This window comes from Gavia stellata, chromosome 3 (genome assembly GCF_030936135.1).
Source record: "Gavia stellata isolate bGavSte3 chromosome 3, bGavSte3.hap2, whole genome shotgun sequence".
In the NCBI taxonomy this organism is placed as follows: Eukaryota; Metazoa; Chordata; class Aves; order Gaviiformes; family Gaviidae; genus Gavia; species Gavia stellata.
In genome coordinates this window covers 44,043,354-44,070,291 of record NC_082596.1, presented here as the reverse complement: position 1 = coordinate 44,070,291, position 26,938 = coordinate 44,043,354, and the positions used below count along the sequence as shown (strand labels likewise).

Below are 26,938 nucleotides of genomic sequence, written 5' to 3'. Positions count from 1 at the left end.
TCAACGAAAACATCAAGCCTCGGTGCTTAGTTATTCCAAATTATCTTAAATAGGACCAGTGATTTTTAGGTAACGTGGACACAGTAAGTCAACTAATAACTCTTACACAGATATCCTCATTCATCTCTACAGAGTCACCAAGAAAACATTTTTGGACTAGCTGATAAAAATAATTTGCAAGTCAGTCAGCTGGACAAACAGATACATGTTTAAAATAGTATTTTTTAATTAAAGCTTCATAAAGAAAAATTTATCAGGCATTAACAACTCCATTCTTTTACACTAGTACCAGTAGAAAAAAAGAATCTTGAACTGAAGAAGGGAAATCACTAATGCCCATGTTAACGTAGGTTTTTTTAGTCAACCTTATTTTAAGACAACATTGAATAGCAGACATCTATTACCTGTAATTTCATGTCTACTACCTGCAGCAAAATTCAGCTCTCAAAAAAAAAAAAAGATGGAAAACTAAGCTTTCAATCCAGGATACTGACAAGGTCTAGCAGAAACAGCTGTGCATCAGAAACATCTGAAATCTGCTCATTTGAGAGAGAACTGCAGTGCAATTGCAGTCAACAGACACTTACCCGAAATGCTGCAAGGATGATTCTAGTTACTTTCTCTTTGACAGACTCCTGAAGAATATCGGACAGTACTGGAACAATATTATATCGACGGAGATATTCACACATTTGAGGGCTAAATGCCAGCAGCCACACACAGAAAATCATCTGATACTGGAGCTGGAAGCCGCATTTGTTGCTCAAGACCCCCATGATACTGAAAGATTAACATAGTATACATGTGATTTTTAAATAACGACTGAATAGATCGTACTGCTCCCCACCGAAACATTAGAAGAAATGGTTAACAGGAACTTATTAGAAAGAGCTGCTGAAGATGAATACACACAGGCTTCACAGTATCCTGCACCAGTATTTATCATTGTACAAGCAGCTTGTTCAGAAAGCCATCTTTTAAAGATAATAGTTATTTCCTCCTTAGCCTTACAGCTATAAAGAAGTTTTCCCCATGTGAACTGATGTGGTACTGTATCCATCTTCAGGTTCACTGAGACTCTTTTTCTACTGGCATGTTTAGAGCATTATTTGTCATTCTAGGAGAAACAGAGAAACACATAGCTTCTCCTTCAGAGTTAGGAAAGAGAAGGAGTAAGCAGACAGAACAAAATCTGCACAAATTGAACTTGTTTCCTTAATTGTATCTCTCCACAAGAGCGTCCAAAATGAGCTGAAGTAGTCATTATTCAACAAGTGAGTTCTCAGAAAACAGCTTATATCTATAACACATCACAGATATACAAAGCACTGCTAGAGAATAAATAATACCACAAGATCTCCAAGAAGAAATCAGGCAGAAGCTTTGTTCAGCTGAAGTTCTGAAAATTTAATAAGCAATTTACAAGTCCATTCCAAAAAAGCTAACCCAATTTAAAAAGAAAAAAACAATGAACTATTTTCAAGATCATTGCTACAAAATTAAGAAAAATTCACACTTGTTGAAATGCAGGCTTACTGTAATGCTTTAATAGTTTATTAAACAGCTTCCCTGGTGAAAAAGTTTGTTATAATAGTGTCATCTTGACACACGTGAACATCTTTTGAACTTTCACTTCACTGGCAACTTTGAATTTTCTCCATTTCAAAGTACAAGGGTATTTTCTCTTAAAGTGCAAATCGTATAGCCACCATCCCCAATAGAGGCACGCATGGCACAAAAGTTATGTATAAACAGGCATTTTTTAAATATGATGAGTGACAACATCCTAGCCTCATGCAGAGCTATTTATGAAGAGAATCTGGATACAAGAATGACCTACTTGAAGCCACATACGGAAGAAAAAAAATGAGCTTAGCTTTAGAACATGTTTCTCCTTTCACTAATATTTTCAGACTGAACAAATCCAAACTGAAAGACAAGGAAGATTAGCAGAAACTCATTTCATTAGTCCTTGTTCTATTAAATGAAAAACAGAGCATCTTCAGCTAAAGACAAATGGCTGTATTCCCCTTCAGATACTTATTTAAGCAGTTCTTCATGAGGAGTAAAGTAGCATTAAAGCCCCCACATTGGTACCTATATCTGCAAGTTTAATTTGTCTGTTTGACTGTATTAATGCTTGAAAACAAAAAGAGCAGCTGTCTTTTGTAAGAGAGTTCTATTCCAAAAGAGGTCACTGGAGAACGTGCTATTGTAAGTGCAAGTATATCCATATAAATTGAAATAAATGCTCACCAATTTACTCCATCTGCTTCTACCCACGCAAAGCGATATTCATTGACCCTGAGCATCAGCTGCAGACATCCAGCAACACATTGTACATACTGGGAGCTCTGGTGAAAAGAACACATCACTTCTTGTAAGAAGAGTTAGGTAGTAACCACTGAAGTTCAGTTTTCCAAACTAGGCTTTACTGGCATACTTCAACACGCATTTCTTCAGCAACATTTCAGAGTTAAACTGGCTCACTCCTATAATGCTTTACATCCCCCTATTTAAAAAAAAAAATCTCACAAGAAAAGATTGTGAAAAGCAAAATATAAATGGAGAAGAGTTTTGAATAGGAAAGAAGTGTTATGCAAGTGATACCATTTTACACTACTGTAACAGATTTTTATAGCCCGCTTGAACATGCCTTCTTTTAGCATCTATGAATGAAGGCTGTCTTCTGTTTTATTATACTGCCAGAGCCCTTTCATCCACAGAGTCAATTGTTATTCCATTGAGCAAACTTTAGGAAATAAATCAGCAAACTGGTTACCAAGCTTGAAGAAGTTTGCTAGTGGTCATTGTAGAAAAAGGAATGTTGAGCTCAGGTTCCTCCCACTCCCATTCTCCAACTCGAAACAGCAGTGGTGTCATTACAATGGTATTGTTCCCTACACATGTGCCACACAGTAAGTACCACGCTTATCATAATGAGATGTATATTTATACAAAAAAATACCATTAGAAAAACGAGTATGCAAAATCATCCGCAAAGTTTAGCTTTGCATTTTAATTTTTTCTTCTTTTCATTAAAAACTTAGCACAGTATACTGTGCTAAGAATAGTAAGACTAAAACTCTCCCATCAGGAAAACACTGAGAGATACACCACCGAATTCTATTTTCACTTACACTCCTATATGAACAGTCACAAAGACAGAATCATTAAACAGCTTTTCACCTCTAAAAGCATGCATTTTCTGTAGTAACACATAAGACAGGCTGCAGTTCAAAAATGGATTTTGTCAACACATTGTCCCTTCCATTACAGCAACAGAAAGATCCCAAGGTACAACAGAAGTAGCATTTTTTTTCTCTCTTCTTGCTCAATTTCTGGCATTTATCTTCACTAATGCTCAGATATGCTGATGATAAAATGTCAGGGGGGTTTTCCTATAAACCTTTTTCTTTACTAAGTGTCTTGAAAGTATTATGGTAGATCACTCACATAATACAAGGTCAAACCTTTCAAACATTTAATGGAGTAAAGAAGTTAGGCAATCCCATATGAAGAGAAAAAGACAAGAGACAATGAGCAGAAATTAAAATTAAAGATTAATTCAATCTGTGTCTCTCATCAGAGATTAAGCCCTTTATGTAAAAACTGAGTCTGAACATCTAGGCCCAAATCACCATACAGAATATTCATTTCCCTGAGTAGGTATTCACTCACACACCAAGCAAATAAAACAGCTATAAACACACAGACAGCCCTCCCGCCCCAAATAATGTATTAATTTATCTCATGACCAACCTGTGTACTACTGAACTTGGCGTTTTCTCTTTAAAGAGTCTGTCATAAAAGCATTCTCTTCCAACACTATTATAACTGAAATTTCATAACAGAACCTAGACCTCATTGCCTGTGTAAAATGTTACAACTGCATCTCTAATTTACTCTGAAATAAATTAGTCAGGACCTGTATGGAAATCCTGCACAAGCTAGATCTAAAACAGAACACTGATGAAGTCAAGACAATACTTACCCAACTTAATTATCCTAGAACATATTTGCACTACCAGTTCTGCTGCTTTGGGACCCTGCAGTGGTACAGTACAACCATGTAGTGCTACAGTGCAATGAATATGCATTTCTAAGCAACTTAGAAGAGCTCACAGCTCCGTAACAAGTGGTGTTGCGTGCTGTAGAGCTACTCTTAAGGCTATACGACAGAGGGCTGTCAGCCTAACAAAACCTAACGGTATGGCACACAGAACTGCACATGAAATACTTCAACTTCCATGCTCAGGCTGTAATTTTACCCCCTATCCATGGTCATGCGTAAGTGTCTTTCATCTTTTCTATTTTAAACCTTGGTCAGGTTTTTCTCTACAGGAAGCTAACGCTTTAAAGCTATGACTACATTTAGAAGAGAAACAAATTCCAGGTTCATATTTAGGACTTCTGAAAATCTGTGAACACTTTCAGGTTGCAAAAGGAACAGAAGACCAAACTGAATCCTACGCCACATTCACAAGCTATGATAAACCACCTCGTGCCAGAACAAAATAGAAAATCCGTTATGATGATCACTTGCTTTTGCTACACTGCCACAGTTCATCTCCAAGCTCAACCGCCATTATAGCTACATGAAATTCAGTATAAATACTGATGAGAAAATGACAATCCATTTTTCCCTGAATTCAGGCTATTTACATATGAAAAGCTTACAGCTTTGAAAGCACTCTTGTAATTTCATGCTACAGAGGTTTGAGGGACAATGTTAGCTTCAATATCTGATGTGCCTTTTCTAAGCTCCGCACATTACAAGAGTCAAAAGCTCCTTAGTCTCAGGTTACTTCTACAAGTCAGACAGTTCAGTGCTAAACAGACATTATTGTTCAAATATTAAATTAATCGCATATAATTTTTTCAAGTTTTAAACAAAGAGGATGCTAGATACATCTACGTTTTTAACAACCCAAACCAACTTGTAAAATACATACTTCCACTGCCAGCATTCTCTGTGAAACCAGTGTTTTAAAAATACTTTTGTTTCTTGGCGCCATCACCTGGTACTCTGTTGTCATACAGTTCTGATTCCAAGTACTTTCTATTACTGACACCAGAACACCTCTGCACCTTAATCTGAGGAGTGGTTATCACCTGGCCAAAACAGCAAATCGATAGATTTCAAAGATATACTCACATCACTTGTGGAGACTGCTCCTGTTTCCACAGGACCGCCTGTACCACGCAGTTTCTAGCAAAAAAATAAAAGTTTAAAACCAGAACTGTCCTTTACCCTCAGAGAACAGTTGTTACCAAGTTTCTTTCAATTCTCCCATCGCTTTAGTCATAAAAAGATTAAGAACCTATTAGATACTTTTTCTGCTCAATATATTATGATAATATATTGTATTTGTTTCCCACACACACCATCATGTCTAGAAGAATATGCTTGGAGCCAATCCTGGTATATGAAAATGTAATTTTTTTTCTTTCTTCTTTTTTAATTTAAGTGTGGATTTACTCATGAGACTTTTATCTGTCTTTATCTTAGAATTTGAAAACTGTTCTCTTGAATCTTTCTGAAGGAAATTTCAACTATAAGATTATTCTTCCAGAGTAAAAATAAAACTCATTTTTAATAAGCCCAGTCTGGAAAACTATGAAAAAAAACATACCCCTACTAAACCTACTGAATGTTTCTCTGCTCTCCAGAATCCACTTCTGCTACAACAGAATGACAAATCACTGGGTTTTGATAAGGATTGAAGGGAAAATCTCCACAAATTAATACAAAAGAGAACAATTAATTTTTGAAGGAGAAGTCAGCAGTTCATACTGAGCTAATGGCATACAAATACTGTCAAAATAAGTCAGGATTTATTTAGTTTCAAGTGTCAGGACTAAAAATAAAAGCTTTGTACTACAGTAAACTGGAAAAAAGTTTTGATATTCACTTCCTGCTGCCATGTGACTTTTCTTCCTAGCAAAAAGCTCCGAGAAACAAAACAACACAAGGAGGCAAAAACCCCTCATCATATGTTTCCTCAGTCCAGAAGAAAATAAACATTTACCAACAGAAAAGGCAAAAATCCTTATTTTTTTATTTTTAATTTAAATTGCAAGGACTGGAGTAGAAAATATTAGATACTAAATTAAAAAGCATGTGTTTGAATAAAAGATATTTAGCTTTAAAAATAAAGTAAAATTTCATTTTTAAAAAACAAAAAAAAGCTCCTGTTTGCACATCTATATATTCACATTGTTGGAAAAAAGTTTCCTAAGTCACTGTAACATTTAAACAGAAGTAGCTTTTTACCTGTGAACTGAGCTGTGTTTTAATCCAGTTGAAATAGTAATTCAAGTCACTGCCTTCCATAAGTTCCCTCCCCCACGCAGCCAGTTTGGCAATAATTCTTGCTGCCTGAAAAAGAATGCAATAAACAGATTTTTCAAATGCAACAACTTCACGATTCAGTGAGAAGTCCTATAAGCTCTGGAAACCAAGTTTAGGTAAAAGCCCCTTGCAGAAATCTGTTTTCTATGTAGCAGACTCTTCATACCTAGTAATTTTGTTTTTTTCAGCTTTCTGCTGCTTCTACTTTCTAGTAACAGTGTTATCAGATACCTGTAGCTGATGAAGTTCACAAGGTACCAAAAAAGAACTCAGAAGGGGGTGGAGTGGAGCTATCAATGAGCTACCGCTGTAGGACACCATTACAGTCAGAAATCCATCAACAGTAAGCCACTTAATGGCCTAAACACACTCGTGAGCAGGTTTACTTGAAGGAACTACAGCATATGCCAACACAAATGGTTGCGAAGTATTATTTTGTACTTAGACTGAAGCAAGTCATCTTCAAGAAGGGAGAAGTTTCAAGCCCAGGAAAAGAAAAGCAGAAAACCAAAAGGGAAGGTAGAATTTAAGAATGAAGTTGAGGAGTGAAAATGTAGCCAGGTTAAGAATTTTCATGATGCTTATGGCGCAAGAATACATATAACAAGAGAATATTTCTATGCCAGCCTTTCCAAATTATGTTTGAAGTAACTCTACATTGCAGCCTGCAGCTTATTTGCAGAAACATTTGAGCCATCTTATACATAAAGAGGCAGTCTAAGCAAGAAACTATGGAAGCAGGGGTTCGTTTGTCTGCCTACAGCTCCATGACACCAAGAGGAGAATATTCTCGGCATCTTTCCACTATACTGCATTCAGACATTCAGCCCCACCACCACTGACTTCTAGAGGGATTATGAGTGAGTCTGGAACAACGATCTCTACACTGAAATGCGTCAAATCCACTTCTGAAGGCAGCCAAGTAACCCTATAAAATCCCTTCAGCTTTAAAACATGAGATACTAGATCGCTAGCCTACCATGCTCCCAAGTTAAAACTGCTACCTGATCCCTGAATAAGAGACCATTCATGTCTAGCAGATTGTCAGCCTGAACACGGAGAACAAGTATTTTTATCTGTCTATGCAGATACAATGATGTGGCAGCAAAAGTCTCCCAGAGTGCATAGTAAGGAGGGGAAAGAAAAAAAAAAGAAAAAACAACAAAACCAACACAAGCCCAAAATTTTGTTTTGAAAAGATTCATGTGCTTTAAGAAAAAAAAAAAATACATGCACAAAGAGTACTAAAAGGCACAATAAGGGAGCAAACTTAGTGTTTTAAAGTGGATTCACATTACATGAGGTCCTCTGTGACTTGTAAAATTATTTGTGTATTTTTGCAGTATCTAAAGAAAACAACATCTGAATGACACATCTGTGAGCAGAGAAATACTAGGCATAGAAATTTCTACACTATACATTTGAAAGTCACCATTCTAGGAAGACTAATTAGTTTGCACTGCAAGGGTCTAAAAATTACACTTTACCTGCACACTTGAGAAGTCAATATTGTCCGAGTTTGCTCAGACTGCAGTTTTGCAAGATGTGTCCTCAGCAGCAATACCACCAAAAATAACAAAACAAAAAACCCACACCAACAAAAAAACGCCAACAGCCTCCTCCTTCAGCTGCACCAAGTAACTTGATTCCACAGCCATGCAGTGATTCAGTTAGATTAAAAAAAAAAAAAAATCAAGCCTGACATTTTTCTTGAAAACAGGCCAGCTCACTGTTCAAAACACAGCACAGCCCCAAATACAATTGCACTGGCCACACCTAAGGGCAAACAGCACGACTTGCCTGGAATTCCTTATGCCAGTACTGCCACCACAGCATAACAGAGGCCAGGTATGTAGTTTTGTAGTTTGAGCCACTAATTTGGTTCTTCCATGCCAGCATAAACATATGCAGTGAAGAACAATTCACAGCTGTGCAGTTTCCTCTGTCTTCAAGCCCTAATACAAGTTTTATTGGTGGAAACTATGGTCTCCATTAGGAATTTACAATAATACAACCATATTTTTTCCCCCACAAGGAAAAAAGACTGCTGAGATGAAATGGCCAGTTCTCACCACGGACATTAATATTAATAATTCCAGAAAAGTTACTCCATATACACCAGCAGCACCCAGTGGCTCAAAGAACAGCAGATACCATACAATGCACAAGGCTGTGGTGGGTTGACCCTGGCTGGATGCCAGGTGCTCACCAAAGCCACTCTATCACTCCCCTCCTCAGCTGGACAGGGGAGAGAAAATACAATGAAAGGCTCATGGGTCAAGATAAGGACAAGGAGATCATTCAGGAATTACCATCACAGGCAAAACAGACTCTGCTTGGGGAAATTAGTTTAATTTATTGCCAATCAAATCAGAGTAGGGTAATGAGTAATAAAAACTAAATCTTAAAACACCTTCCCCCCACCCCTCCCTTCTTCCCAGGCTTAACTTTACTCCCGAATTCTCTACCTCCTCCCCACCAGCAGCACAGGGGGACGGGGAATGGGGGTTGCGGTCATTTCATCACACATTGTCTCTGCCACTCCTTCCTCCTTAGTGGGAGGACTCCTCACACTCTTCCCCTGATCCAGTGTGGGGACTCTCCCATGGGAAACAGTCCTCCATGAACTTCTCCAGCATGTGTCCTTTCCATGGGCTACAGTCCTTCAGGACAGACTGCTCCAGCGTGGGTCCCCTACAGGGTCACAAGTCCTGCCAGCAAACCTGCTCCAGCGTGGGCTCCTCTCTCCACGGGTCCACAGGACCTGCCAGGAGCCTGCTCCAGTGTGAGATTTCCATGGGGTCACAGCCTCCTTCAGGCATCCACGAGCTCTGGCATGGGTTCCTCCATGGGCTGCAGGTGGATATCTGCTCCACCATGGACCACCATTGGCTGCAGGACAGCCTGCCTCACCATGGTCTTCATCACAGGCTGCAGGGGAATCTGCTCTAGCACCTGGAGCACCTCCTCCTTCTTCACTGACCTTGGTGTCTGTGGGGTTGTTTCTCTCCCATATTCTCACTCCTCTGTCTGCTGCTGTAATTGCTGTGAGGTTCCCCCGCTCCCCCCGCCCTTAAATATGTTATCCCAGAGGTGCCACCCCTGTCGCTGATTGGCTCAGCCTTGGCCAGCAGCAGGTCCATCTTGGAGCCGGCTGCATTGGCTCTATTGGACATAGGGGAAGCTTCCAGCAGCTTCTCACAGAAGCCACCCCGCAACCAAAACTTTGCCATGCAAACCCAATACAAAGGTAAAGATATTTTCCTTTCACAGGATGAGAACTTAAATTCTGATATTTGTACAGTATGAGGAGTATTGACTGGCAGTTGTGACAGAAGTTATTTTTCTAGTTATGTCTTACTGTGCTTAATTAATTCTGAAATCCTTGCTTTTCTGAGCCTTTAAAACCTGCTCTAATCTCCCAGAAAAAACAATGTCAATAAACAATGTAACTTTTCTAAAATGTGGTCAAGTGAAGCTTGTATTAAGAATGACTCATCTAGACTGCAAGAGGAAAACCTTCCAGCCCAGGCAGCAGTTTAGCTTCAAACTCCAAAGTCTCCTAAAGAAAAATAAAACCAGCATTTTTCTCGACCATCTTCAGAGACAGGTGCATTTAAAACTTACCATATGCACAGTGAAAAGATCTTGCCGATTCAACATGGGCAGAAAATAGGACCATGCAGTGTTTTTACCACGTTTTGCGTAATCAAAGAAGATACAAACACGCTGATGATTCTCCTGTAGAAATTGGGAGAGGGGAAGAGATGAGAGACTTGTAAAAGCACTCAACATAACACAGTTATCTGCTCCTCATTATGTTGGCATACATTATCAGAGTGTATCCTGTATGGGCTTTCAGCCTATGACAATTTTTCAGTTTGACAGTTACTTGTGGATAACGTGCATTTCAGCACTCCAACATTAAGGTTAGAGATTTAGGGCAGGGCGGAAACAAACTTTGAAACCCTAGTTGTATCTCAGTACTCCAACACCTGCTTGAGTAAAAATGGATGTATCCTTTTGATCAAGCAAGCAGAATGAGGGAAATGAGAGACTAGCTAAATACTGTTACTTTCCAGAGGAACACTACTCTTTACTCAAGCATAATTGATTAGATGAAGTCCCTACAGAGTTTTCTGTGTATTGCTACTTCCACACAAAAGCCTGTTGTTCAACTTGGCTGCGTGTGCTACAAGTAAAACTTTGGAGACATAAGCTAGTCCTGCCTATCCATTCCTTCCAATAGGAAGCAAGCTCTTCTCTCCCACATGAGGCTGCAACTGGTTCAGCTGTTATGTCAGGCAACCTGCATACCTAGGAGAGGACATAAGTTACCAGAAGTCTGTTCTCTAGGGCTTCTACGCTGAACCACAAGAAACCACAAGTACCTGAACCTGGGCACCATGCACAGTTTCTTCAAGCACTTCACCTAATAATCACTGTGAAAAGCACCCATTATGGTTCTCCTTAAAGCAGACCAGAGAAGAGGCCATGTGAACCTGAAGGAGAAAGAGGAGCTCTGCTATCTCCTAATAGCCCAGAACAGACAGTCTTCCAGAAAATCAAATACCTGGATTCTTGCTTTTCCCCTGCATTTCCATATGCTTTCTAGCCTGGCGGATAGTAAGTTTTCGTTCTAAAGAGATGTCTCCCCATTGAAGGCAAGCTACTACAATGAAGTATACGACTCCTATCAAGGAAAGCAAAACTGTTTGAAATGCTGTAATTGGGAAACTCGTATGAGAACAGTATCTCAGTCTCCACTACCCAATGTATTTAATTTTCAAACTCCTCTAGCTGAATGGCTTTCCTCCCTCAGTTCAGCACCCTATTATTAACTCTATGGACCAAGAATCAGCCAGGCAAGCCTGCTTGTTAGAATACAATCCATTAAGCACAAGACAACCTGAACGTTTCCATGATCCAAACACTGGCATCTTATTAAGCATCAGAGTTGCAAGCAACCCTTCAATGAAAGTATCAAAGTTACTGCACCACATGGGCTGCAAATTGCTGTCCTGATCACTGACTGGGGCAGGTCAGATGTCACTAGTTATTTGACAGTCATAACCCTTACAGTGATTAATGTTCTATACGGCATGTATTAAAAAGCACTCAAAAACCTTCTCAAAATTTGTTGTTCAAACTATGAAATAAAAAAAATAAGATCTTAGGAACACAGTGCCTTGGCGGATAGTCTCCACTCTGTGAGGCCTAGTTTGATGAAAAATGGCAGTTCGATCAAATAAATCACTGTTAGCATCTACACTTGTGCTACACAGAGTCTAGCTAAAAAGATCAAAAATAACTAGCTCGACGAGTTCAGTTTACAACATAACTAAGGAGGAGACAGACAGGTCTGGAAGCAGAAAAGCTGCAATAACTTCAACATGCTGTCAATCAGAAGACTAGTCTAGTTTGCTGTTAAGGTGTGGGGTAAAGACAGGAGGGAAGGAGTGGAGAACTGCCTATGGCCCTGAAATACATAGTGCTGCACCTTCCTAGGCAGCTACTGACTACACCAATAAAAAGGAATTCCTGAAGTTCTCCCATCAACAGTTGAATAATTTAGCATCTGTGATTTCTGAAGGAGCATAATGAAGCTCACTTGGCTGGTACTGCTACCTGTACCAACTACAGTCCAGGCTCTTAGAAGATATCACAAGTAACACACTGTGCAGTGTGACAAGATCACTAATCCAGAGAAATTGTTCCAAGTATTTATCATATGAATAGAATAAGAAGTGTTTCCTCAGGGATTCCAGTATGCTAACACTCTCCACCTTCAGAAATAAGCAGAATGGTGGTATTCTTATAAGGCAATCACCACATTAATTTCACTTCTGACAGCCTCCAAAGGAAATCTTTTTTAGAACGATAAACCCATAAGTAGAACTGCTGGAACAATCCTAGACACCCAGGTAGGCTTTTGGTGTGCTGAAAACAGTTAATATGATTTTTTACAACCTCACAAGAAAAGCATAGAAAGATAATAGAAGAACTACAGACAGTCATTATCAACATAGACAAAAGCTGAGTACTGTTACCTATGATAGTTTCTAGAAGTTTCAGCTATCAAAGGAAGCTTTCAAATACTATTTGTTCATCTCATGCAACTGCAGTGAACATCATTGCTCAACACAATTTTACTGAAAGAGTCAGTGGCACCATGACAGGCCATGTCCTTGAACAATTTCTCGCTTAAAATACTTGCACGTACTGAATTAAGACTACTTGGGCAAAGACAGGAAGCTTCATATCCACTGTTGTGGATTCTTCTGTCCATGCAGTCTGCAGAGCCCTTGCACTAAACTCACAGTCACACAGTCAATGGCCAATATGCTGCTTTCTGACAAGAATCTTACACCTTGAAAATGTGCAACCAAGGGTCCATAAGGCATCACTGACAGCATGTTCTACCATCTGAACATAACCGAAAGAAAATAGAAGTCCTGTTTCAGCCTTGCCTAGTGGAGGCATAGAGGGTTAGGAAGCCCTGGGATGATGCCATGCAGATGCCTGCACACAAGCCCTCTTTGCCAGCAGCAAGATATCCCCAAATAATGAAGTCACACAGAGCATTGCAAAAGCCAGTGCAGCCTTTCAGACACTGAAGCAGAATTTCTAAAGTGAAAAAGGCATCCAATTTCAAACAAAAGCAAATATATACTATGCACCAACACCTCTATTCTCCTGTATCACTATAAAGCCTGGACAATTTAAAGTCATTATGTTTAACACTAAGAATTCCACACACGCCAGTTCTGTGGCAGGGTAAGGCCCTGAATACAGAAATGTCAGTGCATGACCATAAAGTCAAGAAAACGTGTTCATCTAGACACATAATGACAGCACCAATATGGCAAATAAGAGATTACTCAAAACTACTTTCTGTGACCAGCTAGAACTAATGCAATGCAATTGTTCAAGAGTGGGCCAGTGAAAGCCTTTATCTGTGGGGTATTAATTCCACAGCACAGGAGATGATACCAGCTATCGCGTATTGTAGCTACAAGCTATGTGCTAACGTTTTGCTTATGCGCGCTTCGACAAGGCCTACTAAAGCTCACAAAAAGCTCCGAAGAAGAGCAAGTGAAATGATTACTTCTATGGCCACCAATATATCTCTCACAGAAAACAAGACCCATTCCCTACAAAAGTAGCGATAACAGAGAGTTCTTGCACACTAAGACAAAGTTTGTCATCAAATGTATACACCGAAACAAGGTAGTCCCAAGTAAGTGTCCTAATCAAGAAATGACAGTAAGGATCCCTTTTGTCTTCCCTGCTTCTTGATGTCTGTTTCACATTTGAGAAAAAGTAAATCTAAAAGAAAAGAGGAAGAGGGTTAGAGTGACAAAGCTGCAGATGGGCATGAATAAACGGTCACCACCACCACAGGCTATTATTCTAGCAGTCAGCACACTCACTTGGGGCTCTAATGTGCACACAGGCACCTGAAAGAACACCATAATCCCCATGTTATACATACTGTGGAGAGATTCATACTTTTCAACTTTCCTGTTGACAATACCGAGTAATCAGAGCTGGAATTAGAATTCACATGGTTCACCTCCTAGGGCAACGCCCTAAACCATTACATTATCACAGAATGATAGAGGTTGGAAGGGACCTCTGGAGATCATCTAGTCCAACCCCAAACCCCCCGCCAGAGCAGGTTCACCTAGAGCAGATTGCACAGGAATGTGTCCAGCCGAGTTTTGAGTATCTCCGGAGAAGGAGACTCCACAACCTCCCTGGGCAACTTGTTCCAGTGCTGTGCCACCCACAAAGTAAAGAAGTTCCTCCTCATGTTTAGATGGAACTTCCTATGACCAAGTTTGTGCCCGTTACCTCTTGTCCTGTCAGTGGGCACCACTGAAAAAAGACTGGCCCCATCCTCCTGGCACTCACCCCTTCAGTATTTATAAGCATTAGTAAGATGCCCCCCTCAGTCTTCTCTTCTCCAGACTAAAAAGACCCAAATCCCTCAGCCTTTCCTCATAAGAAAGATGTTCCAGTCCCCTAATCGTCTTTGTAGCCCTGTGCTGTACCCTCTCCAGCAGCTCCCTGTCCTTCTTGAACCGGGGAGCCCAGAACTGGACACAGCACTCCAGATGCAGCCTCACCAGGGCAGAGTAGAGGGGGAGGATAACCTCCCTCGACCTGCTAGCCACACTCTTCTTGATGCACCCTGGGATACCATTGGCCTTCTTGGCCACATGGGCAGTCCAGCCTTGGCCACAAGGGCACATGTATCACTAGATGCATTTCACTGTTACCTTGTATTAAACGTAACATAAAACAGCAGAAGAGAGACTGTCAAACAGCCAGATATTCTATGTGAATACCAGGAGAAAGACTTTCACAGCTCAATCCATCTTGTTACATCACCACTCCAACCACCTTCTCTTAGTCTAGAGAGCAAAGAAATGCAAAACCAGGATTATCTATTGAGTGAAGTCTCCTCTTGACTTGTCCAGGTCAGCACAGCAGTCCTGACACCAAATTTAATAGCCTACTCTTGTAAGTCACTGTATCCCATAGCTACAAAGAGCTATATACTTCACTGAATCATAAGTTCCTGTTTTATAATTAAACCATGCAGAAAATTTCAGAACCTGTTCTCCTAAACAGTCTACCTTTAGATGGAAACCCGAAGCTGCAGAAACCAAACCTTCTTGCTGAGGGTGGCCAAATTAACACCTTCATGGGAAAAGCTTCAACAACTTCATGTTAGAAGTTACATGCTATCTACAGAACAGGAAAGGGCTGAGGTCACACATCATCCCTTAACATCCAAGTTTTGCATCATACATGGCTGAGAGCCAACAGACAAGCATACAGGTATGTTTTATTTCCAGCATATGAACATATATATACACAAGACTAAGTTACCCATATAACTTTAGTCCTAACATTTAACTTCTGAAGACAAGATCTGAAAATTTCAAAAAATATTTTTGATACAGTATGACAAACACCTGAAGAGACCTGAATTAGGCTAAGGAAACATTCAAGCATGCATTTAAAGACTTAAAAATAAGACAGGTTATTGACCTACTTGCAGCATATCATCAACCATAGTCAGAATGTACTGAACTGTCTGTTCCTTGGAGATATGAGTCATCAAGTTTATAAATGTTTTAGCACACTAGAAAAATAAAAGAGACATTAAAATTAATATTAGCAATTATCTTCCTTCCTTTTGATAATATAAAACAGGACCTCATTAATTCACAGTTAAGTCTTACATAAGCATTCAGCATCCCAACATCTTACTCAATTGCAATAAGAGATTAATACATTTGACATTATATTACAAAGAAAATTTTCTGTCATATTGATTGTTACCCTTTATAAACTGTTTTATGGCTTTCAAATGAAATAACAAGCATTCGCTAGTGAAGGTCAGCAAGGTGCTTTGTTGAAGGACTGATTAGAAAAATCTTCATCAGCATCCTTTTTTATGGCAGTGAGAAGAACCCAGTAAATTACAAAACAGAAACAAACTTAGACACGATGTAAGAAGGTTTCAGCAACTTGAATGGGAAGGAGGGAAGACAGGTCACTCTTACCTGTTCACTTCCTACACCTTGTAGACAAACCTTTGTTCATATTTGAGCTGTCTTCTGCCTCCTGAACAACTCTACAATTTCAGCAACAGACAAAATAGTCTGGAACAGTCACAACACTACTTTTTACACTTCCTCCTTCCACTTCACCACATTCAACTAAAACTGAAAGAAAAATGGAGCTCTGAACTGCTACACTGTAATTACATAGTGGAATATAATGTTCACCATATATGCTGTTGTCATTATGCAAATTATGGTCCATTACATAGCAGTCACACAATACAATTTTTTTTTGGGGGGGGAGGAACCCAGAAGAGCCTAAAATTAAAATAGAAAAAGGGGCTGGAAAGTTTTGTGTCTTGAGTGCATCTCCTACTCTTCCGCGCTGCCTTACCCAATCCTCTAGATGTCTGACATTGTCTGCTAGAACCTCAGGCCTCAAGGCTGAGATTCTACTGCTTAAAGTATCATTAAAGTGTCTTTGGGCATCTTGCCTAGACTCCGTAAGTCAAATGCCATGGGTCACCTATCAACCTTGTATCAGCTCTGTCCAGTGCAGATGTCTCTTATCTTACAGTGCCTAAAATAACACCTGTGGGTTCTGTTGCTGGAACTACATTATAATTGTTCAGCTAGCTAAGTGGAAATATCACTGGCAGTAGCTCTCATCAATAAACTAAAAGGAAAAAAGCTCATAAAAAAAGTGACTCAAGTACAAGTGTCCATGATTATGTAAACCGGGATGAGGAAAGACTTGAGCTAGCTTGTCCCACAACAGAGCCCTTCAAAGTCAGATGACATTTAATAATTATTAAATAGGTTTTTAAAATAATGTCCAACCTATATCTAGAAAAAAAAAATCATAATAGCAAGTTTTGTACTTCTTCCATAACATCTTAACTGTATACAGCCAACATTAAAATAGAGTTGGTACGAAAATTTCTTTCCATCCTCCTCCTCAAAACATAGTTTATTAAAAGAAAGGAAAGTTACTTGATTGCCTTCTGTTTGCAACAACTCCTGTTTTTCTTCTGGATTTCTTTTCTGTTCAAATCTTTGAATAAATTCACAGTCTTCACCCGAAATCATCTGCCCTCTGAAAAGCAAAATATGAAACCATAAGCAACATGAACAGTAAGTTATTCCAAACTGTATTAGGCTTATGTGGCAAGACTTGGGTAGCTGGAGGGGCTACAGGGGCAGCTTCTATGAGAAGACACCAGAAGCGGCCCCCATGTCCAATAGCCAGTGCCAGCCAGCTCCAAGATGGACCCGCCACTGACCAAGGCTGAGCCACTCAACAACAGTGGCAGCACCTCTGTGATAACATATTTAAGAAGGAGTAAAAACTGCTGCACAACAGCAGGCGGAGAGAGGAGTGAAAATACATAAGAGAAACAACTCTGCAGACACCAAGTTCAGTGGAGAAGGGGGAGGAGGTACTCCAGGTGCCGGAGCAGAGATTCCCCTGCAGCCCGTGATGAAGACCATGGTGAGGCAGGTTGTCTCCCTGCAGCCCATGGAGGTCCATGGTGGAGCAGATATCCACCTGCAGCTCGCAGAGGACCCCACACTGGAGCAGGTAGGTATGTCCTAAAGGAAGCTGCAGTCTATGGAAAGCCCACGCTAGAGCAGGCTCCCGGCAGGACCTATGACCCCACGGAGAGGAGCCCATGCTAGAGCAGGTTTACTGGCAGGACTTGTGACCCATGCTGGAGCAGTCTGTTCTTGAAGGACTGTACCCTGTGGCAAAGGACCCACGCTGGTGCAGTTCATGAAGGACTGTGTCTGAGCCCCATCCTGGATCAGGGGAAGAGCATGAGAAGGAAGGAGCAGCAGAGATGAAGTGTTATGAACTGGCTGCAGCCCCCATTCCCCGTCCCCCTGCGCCACTCAGGGCAAGGAGGTAAAGAAGTTGGGAGTGAAGTTGAGCCTGTGAAGAAGGGAGGGATGGGGGGAAGGTATTTTTTAGATTTGTTCTTATTTCTCATTATCCTACTCTATTTAATTGGCAATAAATTAATTTAAATTTCCCCAAGTAGAGTCTGTTTTGCCCATGATGGTAATTGGTGAATGATTTCCCTGTCCTTATCTCGACCCAAGAACTTTCTGTCGTATTTCTTCCCCTATCCTTCTAATGGAGGGAGAGTAATAGAGTGTCCTGGTGGGTACGTGACAGCCAGCCAAGGTCAACCCGCCAAACAAACCTTATTTTCTTCAACTTGATATCTCAACAGTACCGCTTTATCAATCCTATATCCCACAGTAGAACTTTCTGCAAAAGGTCTCATGCACAAAGAATTTAAACCTAATGACAGAATGATCTCTCTAAACTCTTCCTTATGCATCACCTCTGCTCAACAGCATTCTCTAAATAATTTTTAAACTGAAGGCTGAACACAATGGTCAGTGGAAATAGTTGTAAGAACTGAAATAGACACAGCTAGCACATATGCCAAAATTATAATACATAACATGAATAATAGTCTAGACATACCTGAAATAAGTGCTGAAAAATAAAATGAACTGTTATTTTAAGTTTGCCATAAGCACTGAAGAGAATTTTAAGAGCACAGAGAACTTGGTTCCTAATATATTTTTAGCTTTCACTATTTATGACACTTCAGATTTTCCTGGTAGATTAAAAACCAATATGTATGCAAGCTCATCCAAACACATAGCAAGGGGGCTTGATATAGTGAACTGCTGTGGACACCTATAAGCTAACAGAGCTCTACTTGATCTTCTCTTTAACTTAATATTCAAGGGGTTACTGCCATCATCAGTGCTATTTCAGAAAGCTGTTGACTCAGCTGAAGAGCTGGCAGAATACTGTTCGTTTTTTGTTAGAATACAAAACTTACCATCACAACAAATAACAAACTTGTTGCAATGGTACAGTCAGGTACTCTTCAGGTAAGAAAATTAATTTTAAATCAAACAGTCCTGAAAATACTCAAGACTTTAATAGGTGACTAGCTTTACTAGTTAATACCAGAAGCGCTTCAGGAAAGAAGAAAATTGCACATCATCATCAATACAGAAGTAATAGGCGATGAAAGTATTAGACATTGCCCTCGGATATTTCCAAGACTCATCTCCTCTTACATTTCATGAGTCAAATGCCTCTTCCACTTAGCAAAGCTATGTAGCACAGATTCTTTTAACCCATGTTTTCCATGTTCCAGTCAGTTTCTAGATGTTCCATGACTAGGGATTCCATTAAAATCCTTGTAAACTTACATGAAATGTTTGCTTTTTTTTTTTTAATTGGCTTGCCTGGATTCTTGAAACACAGAAATATAAATAAGACCTACAATGTGTTCTTATCTTCCCTCTTATTTAAACGGTTTTGTCTTGAGGATGGCCTCATCACAGAGCCATCTTTTACCTATTTACTTTTCAAGCAAAGAACATAAGTAATCCAGTACTACGCACACCATTCCTGTATTCTAGCTGCTTTGTAAGAAATATTCTCATATGCAAAGCAAAGGCAATTAAGACTTACTAGATGGAAGATTCAAAAAGCCAGTGGCAGTCCTCAACTAGTTTCTACTAAAACTTAACTAATTATAGATGACAAAGTAATTAGCCAATGATGACCATGCTGCTATCACATGCCTTTTAGATTGACTTGTATTCTTTCTTGCCTATTAAGGATGGATTTGAGCAGTTGTTGAAAGAGGAGGGCAATTCATCCACCACAAATACTGGACTTAATGACCCATAACTAGAAGCCTCTCACGTTTCAATCAACGCTGGCCAAGCCAGGGACTCCTGGAAGATGAGCTGCTTATTTGTAAGAACATTGCCATTTAGGAAGCACTTTGACATAAGGTGGACCCTTAATTTTTAGTTTTAACACTTCAAAAAGCCTTAGCCCACGAAGAAAGATGCTTCTTTATAGCCAGGCTATTAGAAGAGCTCTACCAACTGTCAAGGAAAAAAAGCTTTCAAGCCTTTGGCTTCATCCTACATTACACCACAGGAAAACAAAGAAGGAAAAAAAAAAAAAAAAAAAAGGTGTGTGGATTGATGTTGCCTTGAGAAGAAAAGAAGTTAGGGTTTACTCTTTATTATTTTGCAAGTACCATTCAAAAAGACACTTTCCAACCCAAAGAAAACAGTACAAAGAATTTGACAGCTTTGTAAACAAGTTGTTAATATTTTATCAGGGATCTCACACATCTGATTAATAGTTTTATTAATTTCAAATGCAACCATTTCCATTCATCTCAAAATTATAATTACTGATTATGTAGTAAACCTTAGCAACCAGTGCAAAAGAACCATGAAAAAATGCAAAGCAGCCTCAGACAGCTGGTACTGGCTGCCGTGATGCTATTACCACATCTTCCTCATCCCCTCTTCAAAGACACAGGAATTTCTCATTACCTTGCCACAAACAATGCAAGTAACCAAAGCTTCCCTCCATCCCTCTTCCTAACAGCCATTTAATTTCTTATTTTCCAGGATGTGTCTATACAGTCTTTTGTCAATAGGTAAGACTCAATTTGACTGAGCTTCAGTTGTCTGGGTATATCAGGTTTAGACCAGGAGTCCTGTAACCACATTTTAAAGCACTGTGCTTTAGATACTGAGGCGTGCCTTTGAGCACTAGCTACAGAGGAGTGAACTGAAGCTCTGTAAGATTTAGAAAGCATGAACTTGTAAGACTATCATTTTTTTTAAAACTTCCTGGTCTCTCAAGATGATTCAGAAACTTGTGATTCCTTCTTTCTATTATGCATTTCCTCCAGCAGCTCTTGTTCCTTTTTTTTTGTTTGAATGACTTAACAAAAGTCATTCCGGAGGCAAAGGGTGGAGGTTTTTTTGTTTGGTTTTTAATTTTGGGGTTTTTTTTTAAAAAAAAACCCACAAACATTTGACTACATCTACAGCAAATATGAAGTTCATATGAAGTCATCACATCAAGGCATAATTTCTTTTATCCAGGTATCTACAGGACTTTGCATGTACCTAAGACATTAATTTGATCCAATTGCTCAACAGTTTTAATATTACAAAATTAAAACAGTAAGATAGGCTGAAAGTACTCTACAAGACTGGACCAAATTTAAAAAACAAAACAAAAAAAAGCCCCACACACTAAGTTAGGAAACTTCTATCTTTCTTCTAAGACAAGATTTACTTTTAAAGTCTAAGATATTTAACCAACTTCACAAGATTCCCCCATGCCCAGGAAACTAAAATAGATATTTTAACATCAGAATTCAAACATGTATGTAAAGTACTTGAAGACATGTGGGAGGCCATGTACAAATTGGCCATCAGGTATCTCACCTGATTAAATATGAAGTATTGTCAGATGCTGTATACCTAGAAAACCTACAGTGCAGTAAGATGTAAGCTAAACTCTGAAACGAGTTCACTTTTCCACAGAACTCACATACTACCCTTCGAAAGCAAAACCAAACTTGCTTCAAGCAAGCTAACACACCCTCCAAAGGCATTCTGACACCCTGAGGCAAATGCTGAAAGCAACCACACAGTACACAACAGCAATGCACTGTATTTTCAACTAGCAGAGGACATCGACACCTCTAAACTACTAGAAGTCTCAAGATCCAAAGGCATGACAGTCTGTACAGAACTAATGGCCTCAACTACGTTTAGTTTCCAGAAGGTAGCTAGACCTACACATCACCTTCCACTGTTCCAAGTTTTGCTACTTTCTTCTCCCTCAGACACAGACCCTACCTGGAATTCAACACAAAGAAAGTGTAAATTTTAGCATAAAAAAAAAAGAAAAAAGTCTTTTTCCACAGCCTGATTTTGAAGTGAGCAGTAAACACAGTGGCAAACTAGTAATATGTACAGTTGTCATACCTAAATATTTCACTTTCTGTGCCAACAGTATACACAGAAAACATTAGAAGTCAGCAGTCGTGTGTTAGCATAGTTTGACATTTAGTTTACAGTTATAACCTTCAGAGATGGAATAAACAATATGCCAGTTAATCTTTAGCTTGAACCGACTCTACAAGAGACGTCAGGCTACTAGAGTCTGCCCAACTATTAGTAAGCCATTTTACTTTTCCACTGAAGAACAGAGAGAGCAGAAAAGAACTTCAGAATGCCTTCCTGTGTGACCCAGATTCCAGTGCTGTTGAAACTGATGCAATCTTTAAAGCATCTTTATACACATACAACTGTCACAGCCAGATTTAAAAACAAAAAAATACTTCAGAGTTTCTTGTGAAGTTCTTTGACTCCAACTACATAAATACTACCTACAGTTCAAGGAATACAAATTATGTCATGCCTGAATTGATGTGTTAACTTAGGGAAAACAAATAAAAATCTTTCCTCTAATGTAAAAACATCTGAAGACTTTAAGTATGCATCCATATATTTATATGCAAGTCACACTAAATGCACAGACTGACATAACGGGAGCTCAATAGAAAGCAAAAGAACTGTCCTTCAAAATCATCAGCACGACACCTTCCATCTACTCTACAGACCAGAACAAACCACTCTGACCTGCCTCTAACAGGCACATCAGAAGCAGCTTCCACTCATTAATAACATGCTTCACTCTAGAAATGAGTTAATATAGCTGCACTAACTGACTTTTCAACAAATCCCTTAAAGCACCAGCCTCAAAGACACCATCACGTCCAAAACCTGCCTGTTGTAAAAGGGACATGTCCAAAACCAGGTATAATTTTATTTCCTCTTTAGAAGCACCAAAAGTTCTGCTGATGTTTTCCAATAACTAATGATAAGCAAACCCCTCAGCCAAGGAGCTACAGTTATCTTCACAATGCTCCATAATCCCTCTGGCACCACTTAAAGTTCATCCTTGAAGTTACCTTCGCCAGACAGCCGGGCTGTTATCCGTAAATACAAAGACACAAAGATTACATTTATTTCAGAGCAATAATAAATAGGACACACTGTCATTGACATACAGAGCGCACCAAGCATTGAGCAGTCTCATCATGGGATCACAAATACTCACCAGATGCACTACAGTAGCCTCTAAAACCTGGCTAATCCATCAAAGAGAGGAAATTACTAGTACATTCTTCTTTCATGGATTCCAGAACAAAACAAAGCCAAATTCTTCATCTAGAATCTGAAGAAGAGCTATCAACCCTGCCTCCTGGTCAAAAGAAGTTACACAGAAATTTGCTGACAGATAAATAAACAAAACTTCCCCATCCTTATTCAGCACAAGAGAGACAGAACCCCAAGAATGAAGGCAAATTATAAACGGTAGACCACATAAAGCACAGTCAAGCAATTAATACTACATATGTATTCAAAATACAACTCCTTGCCAAACAGAACCATCCCCTGTACTAACAAAAGCAACAGATGAATCTCACCAGCCCTACAGTCTGAACCACTAGAGACACAGTGAAAAAGACTATCCAATATTTGCTTAGATTGACAGTAAACAATTGTACTCCCACTTTCATCCTGAATAACTGCAAACTAGCTGTTCACTTGCCACTAGGACAGCGCAAGAACAGCTGCCCAGGCTTCCCCAGGACACGCTTCCTATCAAATGGATAACAGGGCACACAGTAACAGCAAAAGCCATTTAGATTGTTTGACAAATACTTGGTAGCTGCCACTGTCAAGTTACCACACCAACCTTGCTCTTTTGCCTGCAAAGCTTCTGTAATGTCACACCACAAACTGAACAAGTAACTGATACATCTGAAAAAATAGCCTAGAAAAAGGAAGTTTCTTCAGCAGAACAGTTCCTTAATCCAGTTTACAATGCAGATATACAAACACAAAGAGAAAAAATAATACAACTGAATGAATGGAATAGGCAAGACTGAGCTACATAGCACAGGGCAAAGCAGGTAGTCATTAATAAGGTTCCACCATGTTAGCATTTCTCAGCTTGCATATGTACAGTTTTGCAACATTATTTTAATATCTATGATATATTTATGCATCACAGCTATCTGAAAAAACCTATCTTTTACAAAGTGGTGTAATGTTGATAATCACAAAGCACCATCAGCATGGCTTGTACCTCTAGAATCATCAAGATTTCTGCTACTTCAGTTACAAAGCAACGAACACTGAAGTAATGTGCTACTATACGTGGACCCTCAAGAGATAATGCTAATTTACACTTTGCCAATATTCTTCATAGGTACCTGTCATGAGGAACGCAGGGATGCAAGAATCCTGCATTTCACTTCGGAGTACAGAGGACTAGTAAAAGTCTGTTTCTTCCCCCTGTTCCCTACCTCATACACAAATCTATTTTCCTCAGCTTGTCCCTAGGTGCTCTCTTCACAATATTTCTCTCGGTACTCCCAGTACCATTATATACCTGCCAGCGTAAACACTGAGCTTATCTGAAATGGCAGCACAGCTCTCCCCACACTGAAGTATTTGTTTCAGCCTACTCCCTAACTTACTTGCTCCAATTGCTCTCCAGCACTATTCTTCCTTTAGTTGAGGTACGGCTTATTTTCCTGGACTACCAGTCCAGCTTTGCTAGTACAATTTGTATTCACACAAAAGGCACTTCAGCATTAGAGATAACATACCTACACGTAAGACAACTCTTACTGTAAACTTTTCTTACTTCAGTACTCATCTAATAAGGCTAAAATTGAGAATGGTGTTTGAATGATGAGAAAAAAACAGACAGTTTTACCATACATTTGTGCAAACTTACATTATTTATTACTACAGCGTTCAGTTCACAAAAGTGGAGTTCCCTTTCTGGTAATAAGGAAATTTTCCCCAACCACTTCCATTTAACGTAGACTTTTTCCAACTACTTCCATGGGACCAAGACAGAATGTTCCTCACTGTAACCTAATGTTCCAATGTAACCCAAAATCTCAAAAAGTCTAAAACAAGAGGGAAGGGAAAAAGAAATTGTGGAACGTTTTTACTTACTGGAGATATGACTGCCAGTTTACTTTGTTTGCCCGAACTTCAGCAGCTTTGGCAGCAATGATGTTTGTTGGGACGGCAGCATCTACAGCACCTCGGATATCCATCTTAATTGATAATTAAAATGTACCTAAAAATGAAAGTCAGATTTGAGACCTCTTATTAAAGTATTAAAGAGCAGAGTATCTGTCCAATATTTTAAAGAAATAAAAAGGAAAATATGTTTCCAGGTGTCCCATTCCCTAAAACTGTACTCAGTACTTTCTGAGAAATCAGTTTTGTAAAGCCTCTAAAATGTGAGGTCCCAGAAACAAACAAAAATAAGCCATACCTACACACTAAACTGTAACTAATCACAAGTTTGCTAAAATAAAAGATACATACCATTACTAAATAACTCCAAGTCTTGTAAATTCTTGAACAATCAAATAAAGTTATTTTAATAAAGACCTCTCTTCTGCAATGCCCAAGCAGCCCTACAGATAACAGAAAATGCCTTCCTTCCAAATCAGCGAAGGAAGGGGAATCATCCCCACATATTAGGGCTGATTTAGTGCAAGTATTTGTTTAAGTATTTAGACATTAGAAACACATGAACTACAACTTCAGAAAAAAAATCCCACAAGTTATATAAATTAAAACCCATGTTACATAGACTAAGAAGAAAATTCGTATCATCACTGCACAGAAAGCAAACTGAAAAATAAATACGAACAGAAGCTCTTCATCAGGACATACTACATTACCATAGACAGTGACCTTCACCACTTCTTCCTCTCTCCTTTACAGTTTAATCTCCACCTGACTTCGATGCCAAAACAAGAAGTGTGTTTGCAGAGGCTTGAGACCCGGACGGAGCAGGAACTCCCTACGACCTAAATCGTACCAAGCCTCTCCACGCAGCCTGTTTCTGGACTTTACTGGCTCCCTTTACAGAAGCAAACAAGAACAAACTGGCACATTCTGCCCCATCCCTAACAAACATACCTCGTTTGTCTAACTGAATGAAAATATGATTCTAACAAAAGCAAGAAAAGGAACTACCCTGAACAAATGGAACAGCAGAACTGTCCTCCCTTTGAAACTACTTCTGTGAGCAAACCCCCACAAAGACAGCACCATTTACTATGTCCTTCAATGACCACGGAACGTTTCCTAGCTCTTACATGACCCAACCAGAGCTATTTAAATACTCCTCGAGCCGCAGAGGAAAGCGGCATCGGTAGGAGCGGTTTCAGGAGCGTGCAAGCTATACAGACAAGCCGAAGAAGCCGGCAGACGCCTGGGGTGCCGGGGGGAGGCAGGCACTTGGCCCCTGTCCTGCCACTCCCTGCAGAGGCTCACAGACACGGCCGCCTGCTGAGGGGCCCGGGGCGCCCAAGCCCTGGGGGAAGCCGCGGCGCCAGGCGGAGACCTTCGCATCGCCCCCGGGCCCGCCAGAGCCCCCGTGAGCGGCCGTGCGGCAGCACGCCCCCACCCCGGCACCCCCCACCCGCCCGTCCCCGTGGGGGGCAGCTCTCACCCCACGGGCACGCCGGCGGGCCAGGGCTGTGGGAGGGAGAAGGCTGCGGCCGCCCCTCGGCAGGCCCAGGGAGCCCGCACACCCGAAGGCCCCGCCGCTGCGCTCCGCCGCCCTCCGCAGCGGCCCCACCAGCGACCGCCGTCATGTGACACCGCCCACCTGACCGCGACGGCGGCCTCCGAGGGACAGCTCACCCCGAGAGCGCCCCGCCCCCGCCGCCGAGAGCCGCGCGGTGGGCGGGGCTCGCGCACGGCCCCACCCAGCGGCCGTTAGGGGGAGGGCTTCGACATCTCCGCGCCCGTATAGGGCGGTGGCGTACGTCATTAGTCGTGTGCGTGCAGGGCTGTACGTACTTAGTTGTATATACATATTTAGAATACGTATTTAAATACACACACACACATATATGTCTATGATTTTATAAGGGGCTCTAACCCCGTACCGAGAAGACCGATGGCAGAATACAGCGTGTGGGTGCCCGCCCGCGCTATTCGCTGACAACAAAGGGCGCAGTGTTTCCACCGAGAGAACACGAGGCTGCCTGGGGAGGGCCGAGAGCCTCCCCTCGGTGCTGCC

General features: G+C 40.4%; 1 protein-coding gene across 2 annotated transcripts in view; it reads right to left on the bottom strand.

The window, feature by feature from the left end:
- ATP6V1H (ATPase H+ transporting V1 subunit H) overlaps window positions 1-26,419 on the bottom strand; it is a 51,519-nt gene extending 25,100 nt beyond the window's left edge. Inside the window, exons 1-9 of one of the 2 annotated variants that reach the window (XM_059836008.1) lie at window positions 26,363-26,419; window positions 24,844-24,970; window positions 16,930-17,032; window positions 15,423-15,512; window positions 9,983-10,096; window positions 6,278-6,382; window positions 5,159-5,212; window positions 2,257-2,354; window positions 588-780 (exon numbers count right to left, since the gene is read on the bottom strand). In XM_059836008.1, the coding sequence (XP_059691991.1) occupies window positions 588-780; window positions 2,257-2,354; window positions 5,159-5,212; window positions 6,278-6,382; window positions 9,983-10,096; window positions 15,423-15,512; window positions 16,930-17,032; window positions 24,844-24,947 (861 nt within the window). In that variant the 5' untranslated portion in view covers window positions 24,948-24,970; window positions 26,363-26,419. Of the gene's footprint in view, window positions 1-587; window positions 781-2,256; window positions 2,355-5,158; window positions 5,213-6,277; window positions 6,383-9,982; window positions 10,097-15,422; window positions 15,513-16,929; window positions 17,033-24,843; window positions 24,971-25,586; window positions 25,615-26,362 lie in introns of those variants that run through there. The other variant, XM_059836009.1, reaches the window with a different exon arrangement.
- Window positions 26,420-26,938: the final 519 nt, after the last annotated feature.